Source organism: Ambystoma mexicanum, chromosome 1p (genome assembly GCF_040938575.1).
Source record: "Ambystoma mexicanum isolate Mex_15411 chromosome 1p, UKY_AmexF1_1, whole genome shotgun sequence".
Taxonomy (NCBI): Eukaryota; Metazoa; Chordata; class Amphibia; order Caudata; family Ambystomatidae; genus Ambystoma; species Ambystoma mexicanum.
The window spans coordinates 1,092,674,271-1,092,690,895 of NC_090921.1; the positions used below are offsets into that span (position 1 = coordinate 1,092,674,271).

Below are 16,625 nucleotides of genomic sequence, written 5' to 3' on the forward strand. Positions count from 1 at the left end.
CCTAGGAAATGCTAAAATCATTTTATACAAATGTGATATAAGGTGTTAGTCTTGGACCCTTCCTACAAAAAGAGAAAGAAATCTCAAATGGTCAAAATCTTGAAAAAGTAAAAGGTGAAATTAAAGCAGGTCCTTAGGTGAACAGTACTGTGGTAAAACATTTTTAGAAAATAGGTCATTTGACTTTGAGGCATAAATCCCAAGATGGGAACATGCTCATAAGCAAGTTGCAACTCGACAATTTGGAAATCACACTTGCATAAAGTGGTATTAAGCATAGTACAGGTGATCGTTGCATGTTTGCAGGACGTATAATCAGACTTGCACCAGGTTGGAAAGGTGGTCAATTGTGACCAACGGCAAAGAGGAGCGAGCCATTTTTTCTTTTTCATTGACTCACCATGATCTGCGTGGACTGAGCGTAAAATGTCGGCATATCCTACATTTGCATCGCCTTTTCCTTAGTCGGTCCTTTGGCCAATTCCATTTTCTTTACACATTTGCATATTTGAAAATGAGCAATTTGCAAACTTTCAGCACAAGCCTTTGCGCACACATTTATCAGTTAAAAACTACGAGCCCCTATAATGGTGCAAAGGCAAAAAGTGAAGGTTTATCACTTCGAGTCTGTTCAAGCACATTAGTTTGATTCACGCATTCCAATTTGTATTTGTTTCCTTGCCACACAGTCTATTTTAAACCCATATTTAAGGTTCAAATATTGGTTTGGCAAATAAAGAAACACAACTGATAAGGTGGTGAGACAGTCTGATATTATTTCATACAATAAAATCAAGTATGGCTGATGTGTGATTTATTTACCATGGAAAATAAAAATCGAATGCATCTTTGAAGAAAGAGAAGGATGGTTTATTTCCAGGAAAAGGTGAGCGCTATCCTCAAACATAAAGTGAATCCGGTAAATGTTAAAATGAACAGAGACAACTTCAACAAGCCAAGAAGGCTTTTACCCCAATTTATAGTTAAAAGTTGTTTACAAAGTGTAACATAATGTAAAACACATGGCTAAGTGAAATGACTATGGTTTGGATCATCAATCTTGCTTCTAGGTTATGCCCAAATTGATGTGTAGTCAACTACTCCGTCTTCCAAGAATAAATGGGACAAGGATCCTTTGGGGCTGCAATTTCAGCCTTCTGTATGTTGCATTCTGTTCCTGGAGCTGCAGGTTCCTGGGCTTCAGACTGCATCATGAGCCTCCCATTTGGTTGGTGGGACATCCATTTGTTCTTGGGGCTAAGTGGCCGAGAGGGGTCTTCCACTGCACCTTGCATTACAGACCTTTGTGTTTCCATTTCATTTTTTGGAGATCCCACATTACAGATTTCAGACTCCATCTTGGATGTGCTCTTTGGCACCTCGCAGGTCCCCTGTTCCTGAGGGGTAGGACGCCTAGAAGAACGGCCCTCTGGCAACTTTCCAGAAGGGGCCCCGATTCCCTGTTCAGGCTGCAGTACAGAGCATCTGGTCTTCTCTGGAGATTGGCTGAAGCATCTGCGGCTTGTCGCAGATAACTGCCCAGTTGGAATTCCTTTATGCCTCGGACGCACGGCCTGGTGAAAACAAAATGTTAGAAGTATTTGTTTTGTGCTTTGTGAAATTGGAGGTTTGCATGATCAATTAACAGAATGCCAGCAATAGAATGTGCAACGAAACTGAAATGGCCAGGATGAGGACATTCAGGGACGAAAAACGATATATATTATTAAAGGAAACACCATTGTGAAAGCTACCAACCACCACAAGTCAGATCTTGAATAGTCATTTAAAAAATAAAAAAATATTATTTGGTGAGTGAAAAGAACATTTTATCTGAATAACTAATACAATATCTCTTTCAAAGAAATACAACAAACACAATGACCATGCAGGGTATGCATATTCCACAAACCTAGATGTGCTGAGAAGAACATATGTACAGACAAAAATATGTTTCATATTTCATAAGTGCAGTCCCCTTCCTGTACTGTGTGGCCTTCTTTGATTTGCTACTTGTATCATGTGGTGTTAACCCCAGTTCCAAGGGCTGGAATGGGGAATAATAGCCCGTCACCCCAAGTTATCGGCCGAGCAAAGCGAGGACCTATAACGAGGGCACTGGGCCATTACCTCCTCGTTCCAGCACTTGGAATAGGGAGGTTAAGGCCATTAGCACAGGTCCCAAGGGCTGGGATGGGGCTAATTAAAAGTATTTTCCTTTCACGAATGGGAGGCCTTGCGGCGTCCCGATCGTGGGAGGAAAATACTATTCCAAGATGGTCGCCATGGAAAGGGAAGCAGGGCTCTGGATGAAGCCCCTCTTCCCTTTGCATGGCGACCATTGTGGGAGCCGAAAGGAAGGAGCTGCTGGGGCACTCGCCGCAGCAGAAATGAGGTAAGTGGGGTGTAGGGGAGGGAGGATGGGGTAAGATGGCGGTGGGGGGGAACCGTCCATCAGGCGGCATGAAACGTGGGCTGAGATCGCCGGTTTCAGCCTGCGTTCATAGCCACCTGATTTGCTGGCTCCCCCCATCAGGGTGCTAATGTTCGTTCGTTCATGCTGCCAAAGGGGTATTGATCTTGATCATGGTCATGTAAAGTGAACAACCACCCAGAAGCAAAGCACCACATGCTTTGTCAGCTAGTTCTGCTACTTAGGACTAAGTAGCTTTCCGCTAAATTAGGATCCCAGTGCACTGTCAAGCACCACCACAAAAACGGCTTGATTCCCACGTAGATATGATGCTGGCATAGGTATGGGCATGGTACCTGTGGAAATAGGGACAGCCCTGTTTTGAAGCACAGATCTGCCGTACATGATATGCTTGCCTTGTGTGTCTACCTGTCAGAATGTTTATCAGCGTTTTATGTCACACAGCCTGAGAAACAACTGTCCCCTAAGACGCCTGTCCATATCCTATGCCAAAATAGAACATCAAGACACCAGTTTGAAGCAGAAGCCCTTTAATAATTGGGAATGTATGGTGCTTATCAGATAGCAAGACATGCCACCACAAACATCCTGGTCCACTAACAAGCTTGAGGAAGGGACTCATCTTTATCATAATGTGGGCCACACGGTTTGGCAACTGCCAGTTTACAAAGTTCAGGCCACTGGCAGGATCCATTAAATGCCAGAGACAGTAATCTACGAGCCAATGATTTTCAAAAGTCTGCTAGACAGTTGGGGTACATTGTCCTTGTCAGTAAGGACAATCCATACGATGAAGGTGCTCCTTCTTCATTCCCACTAACCTGGATACCCTCCAAACACACACAAATAAAATGGACTCCCTCAATAATATCAGGGAGTTTTCGACTGACGTTGGTGTGAGCGGGATGGTCCAACGCCTGCAGGCAGAAATAGCGGGGATACCCTTTGGAACTTGGGGAAACTTGACCCAATGTGATTATGTAACTCTTGTGATCTTGCATTCCTTTTCCCATGACAGTGTAACTACAGTAGATCACTAGAAATATCAGCGATTGCCAGATGTACAAATCCACACAAAAGCTATACGTTTGATGCCCAGCCTCGCTAATCACCTGCAGTGAGCATTACCTGTTATTGAGGCCCGGGAATCTTTTTAAAAGTGTGCTGTAAAAGCTGAAAATTGGTGGTCTGTCATAGGTAATGGGGTCTGTAGCAAGTTAGAGGAGCTCCCCAAACACTGATATGAGGAGGCCAAGCCAAGGGGGCAGAGGTGGTCCAGCCACTACCCAATTTGCATCCAAGAGGGTGGATGCAGCGGGATTCGCTGAGCTCGTCAATCCTTCTGATATGTGCATGTTGAGGACGCCAGAACATAAAACATCACAACTAGACTACAAGTCTCAGGAGCCCTTCACTCTGACCGCGGTCGGGCACAGAGAAGAGCTAATCCTTAATCACAAACCATTAGCGAAACACATGTACCTGTATACAGAATGGAAGTCAGACACCCAGACCCCACGAACGGATCGGTCAGGCATGAATGTTGTTCCCGTTTGGTTTGCCCAACAAATGCAGTTAGCCACAGGGCACCACAGAACAGCTAACACAGCCGCAGGGAGTTCCAAGATTATGCAGAAGGTATGGCGCATATTTAACGCCATGGAACAAGCCGTGGGGAATAATAGAGGCACTTTAACACTCATCCAGTATAAAAAGGCTAACAATAATTACTTAAGGGCTCAATTAGGGAATAATTGGAAAAGTGGGCAATCAAATGACCCATGACAAGTCACCCAAAAACACAGACCACCCCGAACCACTTCTAGAAAACAACAATGGCTCAGGAATATAAATTGAGACAAAGAAGGCTAGTAAGGAGCATAAGCCAGAAGAAAGCAGTCATGCTACTCTGCACTCCCTGGGGAAAAAGAGAGACCCCTACCTGAACTGAGGGAAACCACCTGCGGATCGGCATCTGGCAAAAGCTCTGCCACACCTTCGACAGAAAGCCCACCACTAGGATCCATGGGGAGTATGAGCTGCCTGCCCCCCACAACAATGTAAGGCAGTGGCCCCAAGAACTTGTTTCGTGGCAGAAGCGCCTGAACCAAACAAAAGTCTTAGGAGAGACCTCTGACAGAAGGGTAAGAATATCGCCTGTCTAACAAGGGCTCAAATTGGACTAGAAATACTGATTTCATGCAGAAAGGGGGCATGGCGGAAGAAAGGGAGCTGCGATCCTCCCCCATGGCAAAAACCCTGGCCTAAGAGATAATTAAATATGATTATGAGACAGTGAGACTGTGGAAGGGATCTCTGAAAAAAAAAACAAGAGACTGAAGAGATCTAGGGAATGAAACAGTGATACCATGGAAAAATCTACGAGGTGAAAACTAGGAGACCCTGGAGAGGTCTGAAAAAACCAAGATACTGCAGAGACACCCTGGATGGGATTGCTCAAGGAAACATTTTGTGGATTTGTTTATAGATGAGAGCGGGATATCCTCAGGGTAGGTTTGTGGAACATGTCTGTTGGCCAAGATTGGAACTATTTGTGTTGGAAACAAATGGGGTAGGCTGGAGGCTAAAGGACATGCTGGGTATATGTTTGGATTTTGTGTTGGCCACCATTGTTGACCCTTATTTGCAGTATGGGGAGTTCCAGGGTGGACAAAGTCTGGTTAAGACTATGGTTTGAGATTTTTATGCTTATTGAAACCTATATCATAAAGTGATGGCGGCACAGGGAGAACCCAACTTTGGGTTGACCCGCCCTTATACTTGACCCTGTGTTACAAACACACTCCTTATTGTTTATAGATCCTTCCCTGAACTCCTGTTGGCATTTGACCAATCCAAACTTTTAACCAGTAAATCTTAATAGAAAAACACCAGAACAAACTACAACTCAGAAACTTTCTCTCTATTGTGTCACTGTCCAACCTTCCTACATGTCGTAGAAGAGAAAGTAACAATGCTCTAATTATAAACAATCCAGGAAAACCAGTAAATAAAACTGAAAAATTCTTATGTTTATGAATAGTAAACATCCTTTGAAATCCAAACTAAGACCATTTCAGTTGCAGAGAACATTTCAACCAAACTGAGAATCTGCTCCAGAGGTCGTATCCTGCTAACGATGCCTGTAAAATGCATGTAGGGAAGACCATATAGCTGTTTTGCAAATAGCATCGAAAGGATCAAGATGGTGAAGGGTAACATGAGATACTATGGTTTGATAGAATGAACTCCCAATCCCTTAGGGAGAAAGACCCCTTCTCTGGCCAAGTCTCCATGATACAGGAGACCATCCATCTGGATTGTGATGCTTTGGATCCCTACGGGCCAGGCAAAGGGCCACCAAATGTGACAAATAGTCTAGAAGACAACCTGAACTTGTCAGCCCAAGACAAGTAAAATGTGAATGCCATGATCCATCCAGATTGTGATGGACCAACTGTGAATCTGACAGAGAGTTGTCTAGTTTAAATGAAGGTGTGACACTACTTTAGGTTGGAATGAAGGATACACTGTAAAAAACACCTTCTCTTTGTTGAACACTGTGATGGATTCCCCTTCACAAATGTCCTAAAGATCAATGACCCTTATAGCCAAAGTGATAGCCAATAAGTATACTGACTCTAAAGTGACCAGCTTAATGTCTGTTGAGGCCATTGGCTTGAACAGTTTTTGAGCTAAGATAGACAAAATTAGGTTGAGATCCCATGAGGGGGATGTCGCATTAGTGGACAAAACAGTTACTCACCATAGTGGCTACTGTACTCCTAATTCACAGTCCCTTTTTCTAAATACCTATGGGAGTAGGAGCATCTGTCCCAAGGAGAAGGGATGTAGCCGTTTGCACTGCAAAATGATCCTTCCACTTAATTTGCACACCCCACACTGACGTCAATCAATGGATCCCTGATCAGTCCTCTGCCTGCTCATCGGTTGCCACTGGCTAACCAATTTACAGGAGATGGAGGGTGGGTGTTTTGACAGATCAAGGGACTTTGTCGCTTATCCCCAATGGAGGACCTCCACTGTGAGGCTAGGGAGGTGAACCCACTCCGCAAAACCCCCTGTAGAGGTAGAGGTAAGTGGGACATCACCGGGGGATGATCCCCTTTTGGGCACAAGGACTGCTGTTCTGATGAGGAACTCCCTACAGAACACAACAAAATCTCTGTTAATGGGTATGATCAAGGGTTGGCTGATGAAAGCACCAACATGTGCTATTGCCAACTGGAAAATGTAACAATTCCTTTAAATGAGGAATTTAGATTGACTGAGATGAAGAAGAGGGATTTTGGAGGCAAAAGAAGCAATACGAGAAAAAGAAGATGGATTATGACATTACGCCGGGGTACTCCTACGGCTATACAGTGTATGAAAGAGGAGGCTCCAGGAAGGTAGAGGAGGAAACCTGTGAGTTTCAAAAGAGCTTGCATGCCAGTAGGGAGAAGAGGCTGGCCACGAAGAGAGTGAATGGCAACCAAGCGGTGTCTAGCACCGACACGAGAAGAAGAGTAGCAAGGGGACGCCCAGCGTCTCAGAAGAGAGAGAACGAGTGAATAGGAGAACAGTTGCGTGACCACAATGTATTTATGGTGGACTGGTGGTCCATGAAACTACGCCACACTGTGGAGGTGGAGCGAAGCAGCCCTGTAACCAAGAGCCCAGAGAAGCTACAAGTCAGGAGAGACAGATGGAGGGACGTAAAAGAAATCCCCAAAGCCAACCGGACGCAACAAAGGGAACTGTGGAAGAGAACGGAGACCCAAGTGACAATTTCCCTACTGGTTGAAGGTAACAGGGAATACGGGAAACCCGGGAGGGGGACAGCAAAGTTGTATGAGAATTGTCATACTCGTCGCAGTAAAGAAAAAGGTACTTTGATATATAAACCCAGTGAAGTAAATAAGAAGCCTTATGAGGATGATCATACTAGTTTCAGTATCAGAAAAGAATCTTTAATATTGAAAAACAGTGAAGTAATAGAAAACCCTTATGGGAAGGAGAAGTATTATTATAATACTTGTACTCGTCCCAGTGAAGAGAAGAAGTATATGAAATTGATATTTAGAATAGAGAATGAGAATCATAATGTTAAAACTCATACTCGCATGAGTGATAGAAAAGAGTGTATTCTACCCCTGCACAGAAGAGGGAAAATTGATACTCCGCTTAATCAAGAGAGAATAACTACAGAAGAGAATTTAAAACCCAGAGAAAGTCTAACTGAGGAGAGATGTGATTCCATAATAACCATACCTGGGAAATCAAGGAAATCTCCACTACTGAAAAAGGAGCCTATAAGAAAAGTAAACAAGAAGATGATAAGTATAAGAAAAGAGTATCGAAAGGAAAGTCTAGCAATGTTCTGAACCACGTATATGAACTGATAAAAGTAGTCACCAGAGACTATTGGAGATCATCCAGCTGAATTGAAGTTTGCAAGAAGTGAACATACCAGGAGAAGGGAGTCATTCTCCTGTCTTTAGTTATTAGGTTAGTGATAGGGTCACAAGAGGTTAGTTTGGACAGTGGACAGATTACTTTTCACTGACGACTGATGAGCACCGTAGTTAGTTTTGTTAGGTAGAGATGCCTTATAGCACAGGGAAAGATAGACCTTATTCGAATTCTTTTATACAATTAACAGTGAAATGTCTAATTCGAGCCTGTGCCCTTCTCCTAACCCGGCACAGTGTATGTAGGAAAGGAGGCCATAGTCACTACCGTAACTGTCTCTTACTCCTATATCCCATCCACTTCCGTCCATACCTATGTGAGATTGAAAAGCAAGACCCGATCCAGGAGGAGGCAGCTACCTCAACAGAAGCAATCAAGTTCTAGAGGGCAGTGTGGCCAAATCTAGCACCCGTCTGGGAACCTCTTATGTCTTAGCAACAGTGTTAACAGAAGGCAAATGAAGTGGCCCAAATAGCCACCCAGCTGATCACAGTGAAGAGAATTTTCGCTTTCCCGATCAACTGGGCAGGTAACATTTTTGGAGGGGGCCCTTTCTGCAGTTTGAAACAACAGTTGTTGGCCATCGCAAGCCACCTGAATCTAAGTGATTTGCCCGCGGCTGAAACTACCGCGGGCAAAACGTTTGAATGAGAAAGATGCGAACTACCAAATGTTTGCACCTTTCTCATGCGAACACACATACATACTCACACCCACACAGATAACACACCCATAACACCCCCTCCACCCACACCCTCAACATAAACAAACCCCTCTTACCTTCATCTTCACGCTGGGTTCCTGCAGCGCCAGTTCCCTTTCACTTCCGTGATTGGGAACCGGTGCCACAGGGTCCTTTTCTTTTTTTTTTAAACGGAAGGCTGCGGGGGTCGCCCCCGCTCACTATACCATAAAGTATAGTGAGCGGGGCGATGCAGGGGACAAGCCCGCAGCCCCCGTTTTTTTTTTGTTTAAACGGAAGGCTGCGGGGGTGTCCCCCGCAACTCCGCCCACTATACCATGAAGTATAGTGAGCGGAGCGATGCGGAGGATAACCCCCGCAGCCCCGTTCTTTTTTTATTTTACAATGCTACCACCAAAGGTTCGAACTTTTGGTGTTCGAACCTTTGGTGGTAGCATTTTTAGAACATTTGGTCATTGCAATCTCAGTAAAATCGGCCTATACTAGCCACCTGACATTTCTCACCTTTTAGATTGTTAAAAACCAGGGTTCTGCCGAAGAAGATGAAAAAGAGTGCATCTGTCTTTCTGACATTTGTTTCTGTTGAGGCAGAGCTTCAATTCCTTTCTCACATCAAGGAAGTGGAGGTGTAACTTCCGCAGGGGTATGTGGATCAGGAAAGACGGTAGGGAGCACAACTTTCTCATTGATATGGAATGAGTAAACTACGTTTGGAAGGAAAGTAAGATGCATTCTAAAAACACCTTTATCCCTGTGGAGTATGGTATAATGTTGCCAGGCCAACAAGATCAGGCATTTGCTAACTCTCCTGCTAGAGGAGAGCACCACAAGCAATTCCACTTTCCAAGTTATAACGTCAATATCTGTGGTTGCTAGATGCTCAAATGGCTTGAGCGGCAGTGACCAAATTGAGATCCCACATGGCGTGCTCACTGTTCAATGAAGGATAGACTCTAGCAATACCGAGTACATCATAATGATTGAACTGAATGTAAAGAAGATGCTTGATGCTAAGCACAATATTCGCTGATGGCTATCAGGTATTAACAACAAGATTCAATTGCAAGCTGTGAGGTTGCTAGGTAAGATACAAATGACAAAACAGTGTTGATGGAGAAAGTCAAAAGGACTGATTGGCTTTTCCAAACACCAGTACAAACACCTAGTCCACTTGCTTCTGTACTATGAATGTGTAGTTGGACTCTTAGCAGCCTGGATGATGCCCGTGTTCTTTCAGGGGGATGCCTAAATGGTCCATCATTAATTCTTCAGGAACCAGGCCGCTAAGTACAGCAACTGAGGGGAGTGAGTAAAGCACATTGTCCCTTTGCTGGAGGAGGAGATTGTGATTTTCTGGAAGCTGTCAATGCCCCTTCCTGCTAGGCTTCATAAGGTCAGTAAACCAGAATCTGTCTGGCACCAAGGAGGCCATCATGACTCACACCCTGTACTCTGCAAGTTTCGTTAGGACCCTTGGAAGTAAAGAAAATGGGGGAAAGGCACATAGGTTTTTATAGTTCAGAAGAAAGCATCACTCAATGACCCACTCCCCTCCAGAGAAACTTAGAGACTGCATTTGTGCGTAAGAGAGGTCACAAACATTGCAAAAGTTGTGTCAGAACATCCTGCCTCATCTCCCACTTGTGGTTAAAGTGAAGAGGTTTGCGGAAGTGATCCGAATCTACATCCAGGTCCCCAGTCAGATGCATGTCCTTGGGAGGGATCTCTTTGGAGAAATCCCATGCCCAGAGAGTCACTGCTAACTTACACAGCTGGCAGTTGGAAATTAACCCCATACATTTCTGTTGTGGTGCCCAAATACGGCAGTGAACACACATGTCTTGCAGAGCCACTGAGCACAATCAGCCATTCTGGCAGGGTGCTCCCAAAATCCGAACTGCCGTTATCATCTTGAATTTCTCGATGGGAAGGTAGTGTTTGAAAAGAAGAGGTCCAGGATTATACCCAAGGCCCTGCACGTGCCTGTTTCTTTAGGGGCTTGGAGAAAATGTGCAAATAGAAGTCCAGACCTCTCGGTTTGAGAGAGGCTGGCATGTTCACACCCATGAAGAGGTTGTTCAGCTCCTCTAACAAAGTATTGGAATCAATCTGTGTCAGGGGAACAGATGGGGGAGGAAGCAGTTGCAGGGAGAGATGGTCACCCATTTCCACTACTGAGAGTACCTACATCGTGTGAAATCGATTGCTAGTGATGGAGGTGCTTCACCAGTCTATATCCAACTGGAGAGAGATGGATCTGGGGCCACATGTAATTTCTTGTTTAGTTCTGCTGGGGATGAAGAAGTAGAACTAGAAAAACAGCCTTTTGAGGCGGTTCTGTGCCCTGCCCTTTTGTGCCTGATGATATGATATGATATTTTATTTATATCGCGCTCATTCACAAGTGTTTCAGAGCGCGGCCAAGCAAAGGGCGGGGAACAGGGGAGAACAAAAATACCATCTTACTAGGCCCAGTGACATTAAGAACGTGCACGTGCATGGAAAAGGGAAAAGGGGAGAAGTGGAAAGTGCTGACAGTGGAGAGAACAGAAATAAATAATAAGTGGGATAAATAAATAAATGCAGAGAAAAAGGTAGTGCAGCCAGACAAGTGGCAAGTGCATGATTAGTCAGATAGGGTATATCTGATAAGTGCAGAGGAAGAGTGGGGGACTGTATGGGACAGATTCCAGTGCCAGGGGTGGTCCAGAGGCAGTGCAGGAGGGAGGCAGGGTGAGCAGGTACCTGGGCCCGAAGGACAGATGGTGGCCAGGTGCATGGTGCCAAGAGAGAGAAACACAATCAGCAGAGGAGAAGTGGGGCAAAGGCAGGAGCGAAAAGTAAGGTCTTGAGGTGCTTCTGGAACCAGAGATGGCTCTCCTCAAGTTTCAGGGTGGCCGGGAGGCTGTTACAAAGGGAGGTCACGGCAGAAGACAGAGATCTGCCCCCCGCTCGTTTCTTTGAAAAACGACCAACCCTGAGGGAATTAGACAGAGGAGCGAAGGGCTCGAGAAGGGAGGTATTTACGGGGGGATAGTTGAAGTTATTTCGGTCCCAGACCCCAGAAAGCCTTTTGGACAATGCAGAGGGTTTTAAATGTAATCCCTGCATCCACTGGGAGCCAGTGAAGGGATTTCAGAGCAGGAGAAATACGATCCTAGTGCTTGAGGCCGAGGACAAGTCTTGCAGTCCTGTTCTGTATTAGTTGTAAAGGGCGGAGAGTGGAGGCAGGTAGATTTAGAAAGAGGCTGGATGTGGATGCGTTTGGGTTTCTAAAATGTTTATTTCTGGTAATCACAAAATCCTCCAAATGGCCTCTGTCCCATACCTTTCCTAAAGTAGGAGGGCTGGGGAAAAGCGTTGGAACTGGCGTTTGACAGAGCTGCCAATGATTTTTCTGTCTGTGTGGATATCTTCTTATTGAGCTCTTCCATCTGTGGATGACTAGGAAGGCGTTATATCATCAAAGGGCAAGTGCAAAATGGGGTTTTGTATGTCCTGGTTGGATGTCGTGGAATGCTTCCACGTCACATGTCTCATATTCACTTTCAAGGCCATGCCACTAGTGGTGGTGTTGGTGTGGTGGACTGCAGCATCTAGCATGTCCTGCCCAATTTGCTTCACTTTCTGTATGGCCGGACTTGAAGGCTGCATGTTCTTCTGTGGAAAAGGATTTATGGAAGCGCCCCAGGCCCCCTTGCAGATTTTGGTTCACGGCTGCCCTACATTGGTTTGTCTCAGGTTATGTGAGGGTGTATAGTAAACCACATGACAGTACGTCTCTAGAAGCTTGTCCTCCTTGTTGGGTAGTGATGTGGACGAGGATGAACACTTCTGCCTGCTGGTTTGGAGTACAGTGAGGCAGCTTCAACCACTGAAGAATGGTCCTGGGGATGAACTTTTAAACCTAGTTTCTCCCCAACCAATGGCCTATACCATGCATCATATCTTCTATTTGTACCGAGTGGGGCTTCACCACTTCCGCCACACCATCCATTTGATTGGCCACATATGATGTGTGTGAAGAAGTAAGGAAATATTGTGGAAACACAGAAGCAAGAGAGCCTGTCCAACAGGAGAAGAGAAAGTTGGATTTCAGTTGTATGTAGCCGATGGGGAAAATCTCTGTCATGGCCCTCTTTGGTTTGATTGCAGAGGCCTTTATCAAAGCAGGATCAGATTACCCGAGAAGGAATTATGGAGCAGGTGTACCTACTATAGGGGGAAACTTACCTGGCGGAGCTGCCCGAGGCCACTCAGTGTCCCTACCTGTTTTGGGCCTGTGAAAGTCCAATAGAAAGTGGCTACTTAGTACCCCAGATTATTTATATATTTTTCAGGAGAATTAATTAAATCCCAGATAGCATTTTGATGTATTTTGTGAGCCCTATGTAATAGCTATATCACTAAAGAAGGGACCAAAGTGCAAGAGGTATAATAATACTTTATGATTTACAATTTAAAGGGAAAGGGTCATTTTGAAGTGCAACTAGGCTCTATGTCCTGCCTCATAGGAAGGAACCCCATAGGTATGGGGGGAAAAGGGAAGGAACATAGGAGTATGTTTGAGAAGTCTGTAAAGTGTCTATGAACTACCGAGTTGTGAAGGAAGGAGCATTTCTACAATTTCCAGTAAGCCCCAATGGCGGCCAGATATTACTTATATTAATCCACTTGTTTGTTAGACTTAGCTAAGTCCTCTGTAAAAGAAACAGTCAATGACTGAAGTGAAAGGGGCAACATTTCCCTGCAATGACCAGTGGCAAAAACGCTGTCACTTGCTCTTGTTATAAAGCCATGTTGGACGCTTGCGAGGTGCCCATATAACGCCTAATTCAGTTCGGTAGGTGTACATTTCCAAAGGTGAGGAATTCAGGACTCATGCTGTCAAGCTCAGCAATGGGTGAGAGGAGTGTTCTTTGATATCCCTCTCCTGAAATAGGAAATCCCGATGATATGGGAGTAGAAGCACCTAAGAGGCTGGCTCCAGAGATTGGGGGACCAGCGATGATTGGACCAGTATGAGGAAATCAGGACCATCTGCATTTGTGGATCTTCTGAAATGTGCGAATCAAATTGGGTATCTGTGGGGTGGAATGGAATGCAAAGAAAAACAAATGCTTATACTGCAGTCCGAAGCCATCTCCTAGTGATTGATTCACCCAACCTCTTCCTGCCACTAAGGGTGGACCTCTGGAGTTGGATGGGGAGGCAAATGGATACATTCCTGTAATCCTCACATATACTACCCGATGGCTCAGTTCCTACACATGGGGAGAGTGGTGAAAACAACTCAATGGGTCTGCTTGGGTCTCGTCTCCTCATGGCACAAGCAAGGCGGAGATGAAATGCTATCAATGAGGCACCAATTACATATTTTGATTGGCAGGCCATAAAGGGGATTTAACCTGTGCCACTCTTGTTGCTCATATATGAGTGCGGTTTTGTTGCCTGTGAATGCCTCAGCCTTGAACCCTCAGATGAAGAGGAGAACAGCTTTCAGTGGCAAATCTTTTGTTTCGAGTTTGAGGAGGTTGGTCATGGACCCTGCCTTCCCCCTGAATTCACAGGAATCTGTAGTTATAATTATAGGAGATTCTGGGGGGTAGAACAATTTATCTATTGTATTGAGCATCTGTTAGGCGCTTATACATCAAAGAAATGACGGCGCTGAAGCCACTGTATGGGATCAATCTTCACCTCTGCATATTATGTCACTGGGCGCAGTTCCTGAGCCCAGTGACCTGTCAGAGCCAGTTCTGGATGTTACAGGTAATCATGGATTGGATACCATCAGTGCAAATGAAGATGAGGGCTCGTGTGTCAATGAGTGACCATAGATAATAACAGGCTGATGTCACTCCTGTATAGGAAATACTTCTGAGTTTTGGGAGTTCGACAGGTGACCAATGTACTGAATTGTCTGTGTGGGGACAAGAGCTGGCATCGACAAGTTCACGTACAGGCCTAGAGGGAATGAGAGAGTGTGGAGCATTTACAGGTTTTCCTATGGTAGAGTAGGAGGTAAGACCCAGAGGTTCCAGCCATTCAGGAAAGGGTAGATATGCATGTCACCCCTGTTGCCATAGATTTCACTGAATAGAATTTCACCTAAGGAGAAGTGACCAGATTTATTTCACCGAAAACGGTACGTAATGTAGTATATGTATAGTGCATAATAGGTGGAGTGTGGGGTAAGGGTATAAGTTAGGGTAGGGAGGGCTGCAACGGGGGGAAGCAGAGGGGGTCTCCCCCTCATTATATAAAAAAAAGAAAAGAAAAGGTAAAAAGGAATTTTCGTTTTTAGGTGAAATAAATTCAGTCACTTCTCCATTAGGTAAAATGTTTTTTTAAAAATCACGTACATCTTGTCACCCCTATTGTAATTGGTTATTTATAAAACGCTTAATACCCAAATGTTTCTAAGCACGGAACCAGGGATCGAACCTGTGTTGCTCTGCATCGGCTTGCTTCCAAGTTGAACGCATTGCCCCTGAGCTATCCTCCCAAGACCCTACTCGTAAATGCTGCGATAAAAGCAATGACCATGGTGAAAAGTCCATGAGTGCAGCAGAATTCAAGTGAGAGTACCCTGTAAATGTATTGGACTCTGCTGCTACGAATGTGGGATACTGCATTTGAGGCTCCGAGATAGGCATGTGGAAGAGGGCATCTTGTAAATTGATGATTAAAAAAAAAACATCTCACCTGTACCGCTGACAAGATCAAGTATGAAGTCAGAATTTTGAAACTCTTCCTGAGAAGGAAGAGGCTAAAGTGGGAAAGGTTGACATGGAGCAAATTCTTCACTTCTACTGCAAAACAGTGTGAGAAGAACACCTGTGATCACAAGAGAGGGCAGCAGGTTTGATTGCCCCCAACCACAAGTGTTAGTACCAATTATTCCAATATTTCTTTGGAGAGTGGAGGAGTAGGAGACGATGGAGGATGGGACAGGTTGACGGAAACAGTGGGAGACCAGAGAGGGTCTAGGGGTATTTCATAACCACTTTCCAGGCCTGTAAATAAAAATTAATTCTACCATCCACTGGGGCGGAGGGGGCCAACTGAGATACATACTGGTTCAAGTGACTGAAGGATGTCTTTGAATCCATGAAAACCATTCACAAGGCTGAGGCGGAGGGACACAAGAGCTCCCTTGTATCTAGCAGCAGACCCAGTACAACGTTCCTCTGCTTCCTGAGAAAGGTTAGACACCTGGATCCAAGGTGACCATCTAACATCTGCTACTGGGCATGTGCTGCATGTGTTTGTATTTATAAACAGAATTTTTATCCAGAGGTAAACAACAAGCCGGTACCTTAATTAGGCTAACACAGTCTTTTATTTTGCATATTTGAAAGGTTTTGTGGAATGTCTCCACTTCCTCCAGCAGAGATGGAATGACACTTTTGAAACATGTCACAGCATTACAGCTTACATAGCCCCTCTGGCAGTTACCCAGTTATTTGTGCCTGCCTGTACTGGATTTGTAGTTTTGCTCAGATAGGCATTCATTGGATGTTCAACTCCCCTACATATTGCGATTGTCAAGGTCTAAATGGTACACTGTGTCAAGTGGGACAGGGAAAGGGATGGATTGGAGAAGGTGGTGAGGGCAAGGCCCTCGCAGTAAAACCTGGGACCCATAATGGACATGTCTACTTACAGTGGCATTAATGCATTATGGGCATTATGCATGACTGAGTGTGTCCTTAGGTGGGCAAATACTTGCACAACCAGCATGGGCATGTTTTTTTACACTGGCATTAGAGCATTATGGACAATGTAAATAAACGTGTGTTCATGTATGGGGATAGTGGCATACATTGGGTCAGTCAGCAATGACATGTTTAATTAGAGTGGTGTTACTTTATTATTATGGGCAAGCCAAAATTAGCATGCTCTTTCATGGCATTGCTGGCCATTGATTGGCACAGCTAGCATGGACATATTTTCTTACAGTCGCATTACTGGCAGGTAATATGTGCAAAGCCAACATGAGCATGTTCC

The 16,625-nt window shown here is 44.8% G+C and overlaps 1 protein-coding gene across 2 annotated transcripts in view; it reads right to left on the minus strand.

The window, feature by feature from the left end:
* Window positions 1-848: 848 nt before the first annotated feature.
* Window positions 849-16,625, minus strand: part of CFAP126 (cilia and flagella associated protein 126) — a 216,713-nt gene continuing 200,936 nt past the window's right edge. For both annotated transcript variants that reach the window (XM_069604687.1, XM_069604688.1), the window contains one exon: window positions 849-1,574. In XM_069604687.1, the coding sequence (XP_069460788.1) occupies window positions 1,098-1,574 (477 nt within the window). In that variant the 3' untranslated portion in view covers window positions 849-1,097. The remainder of the gene's footprint in view (window positions 1,575-16,625) is intronic.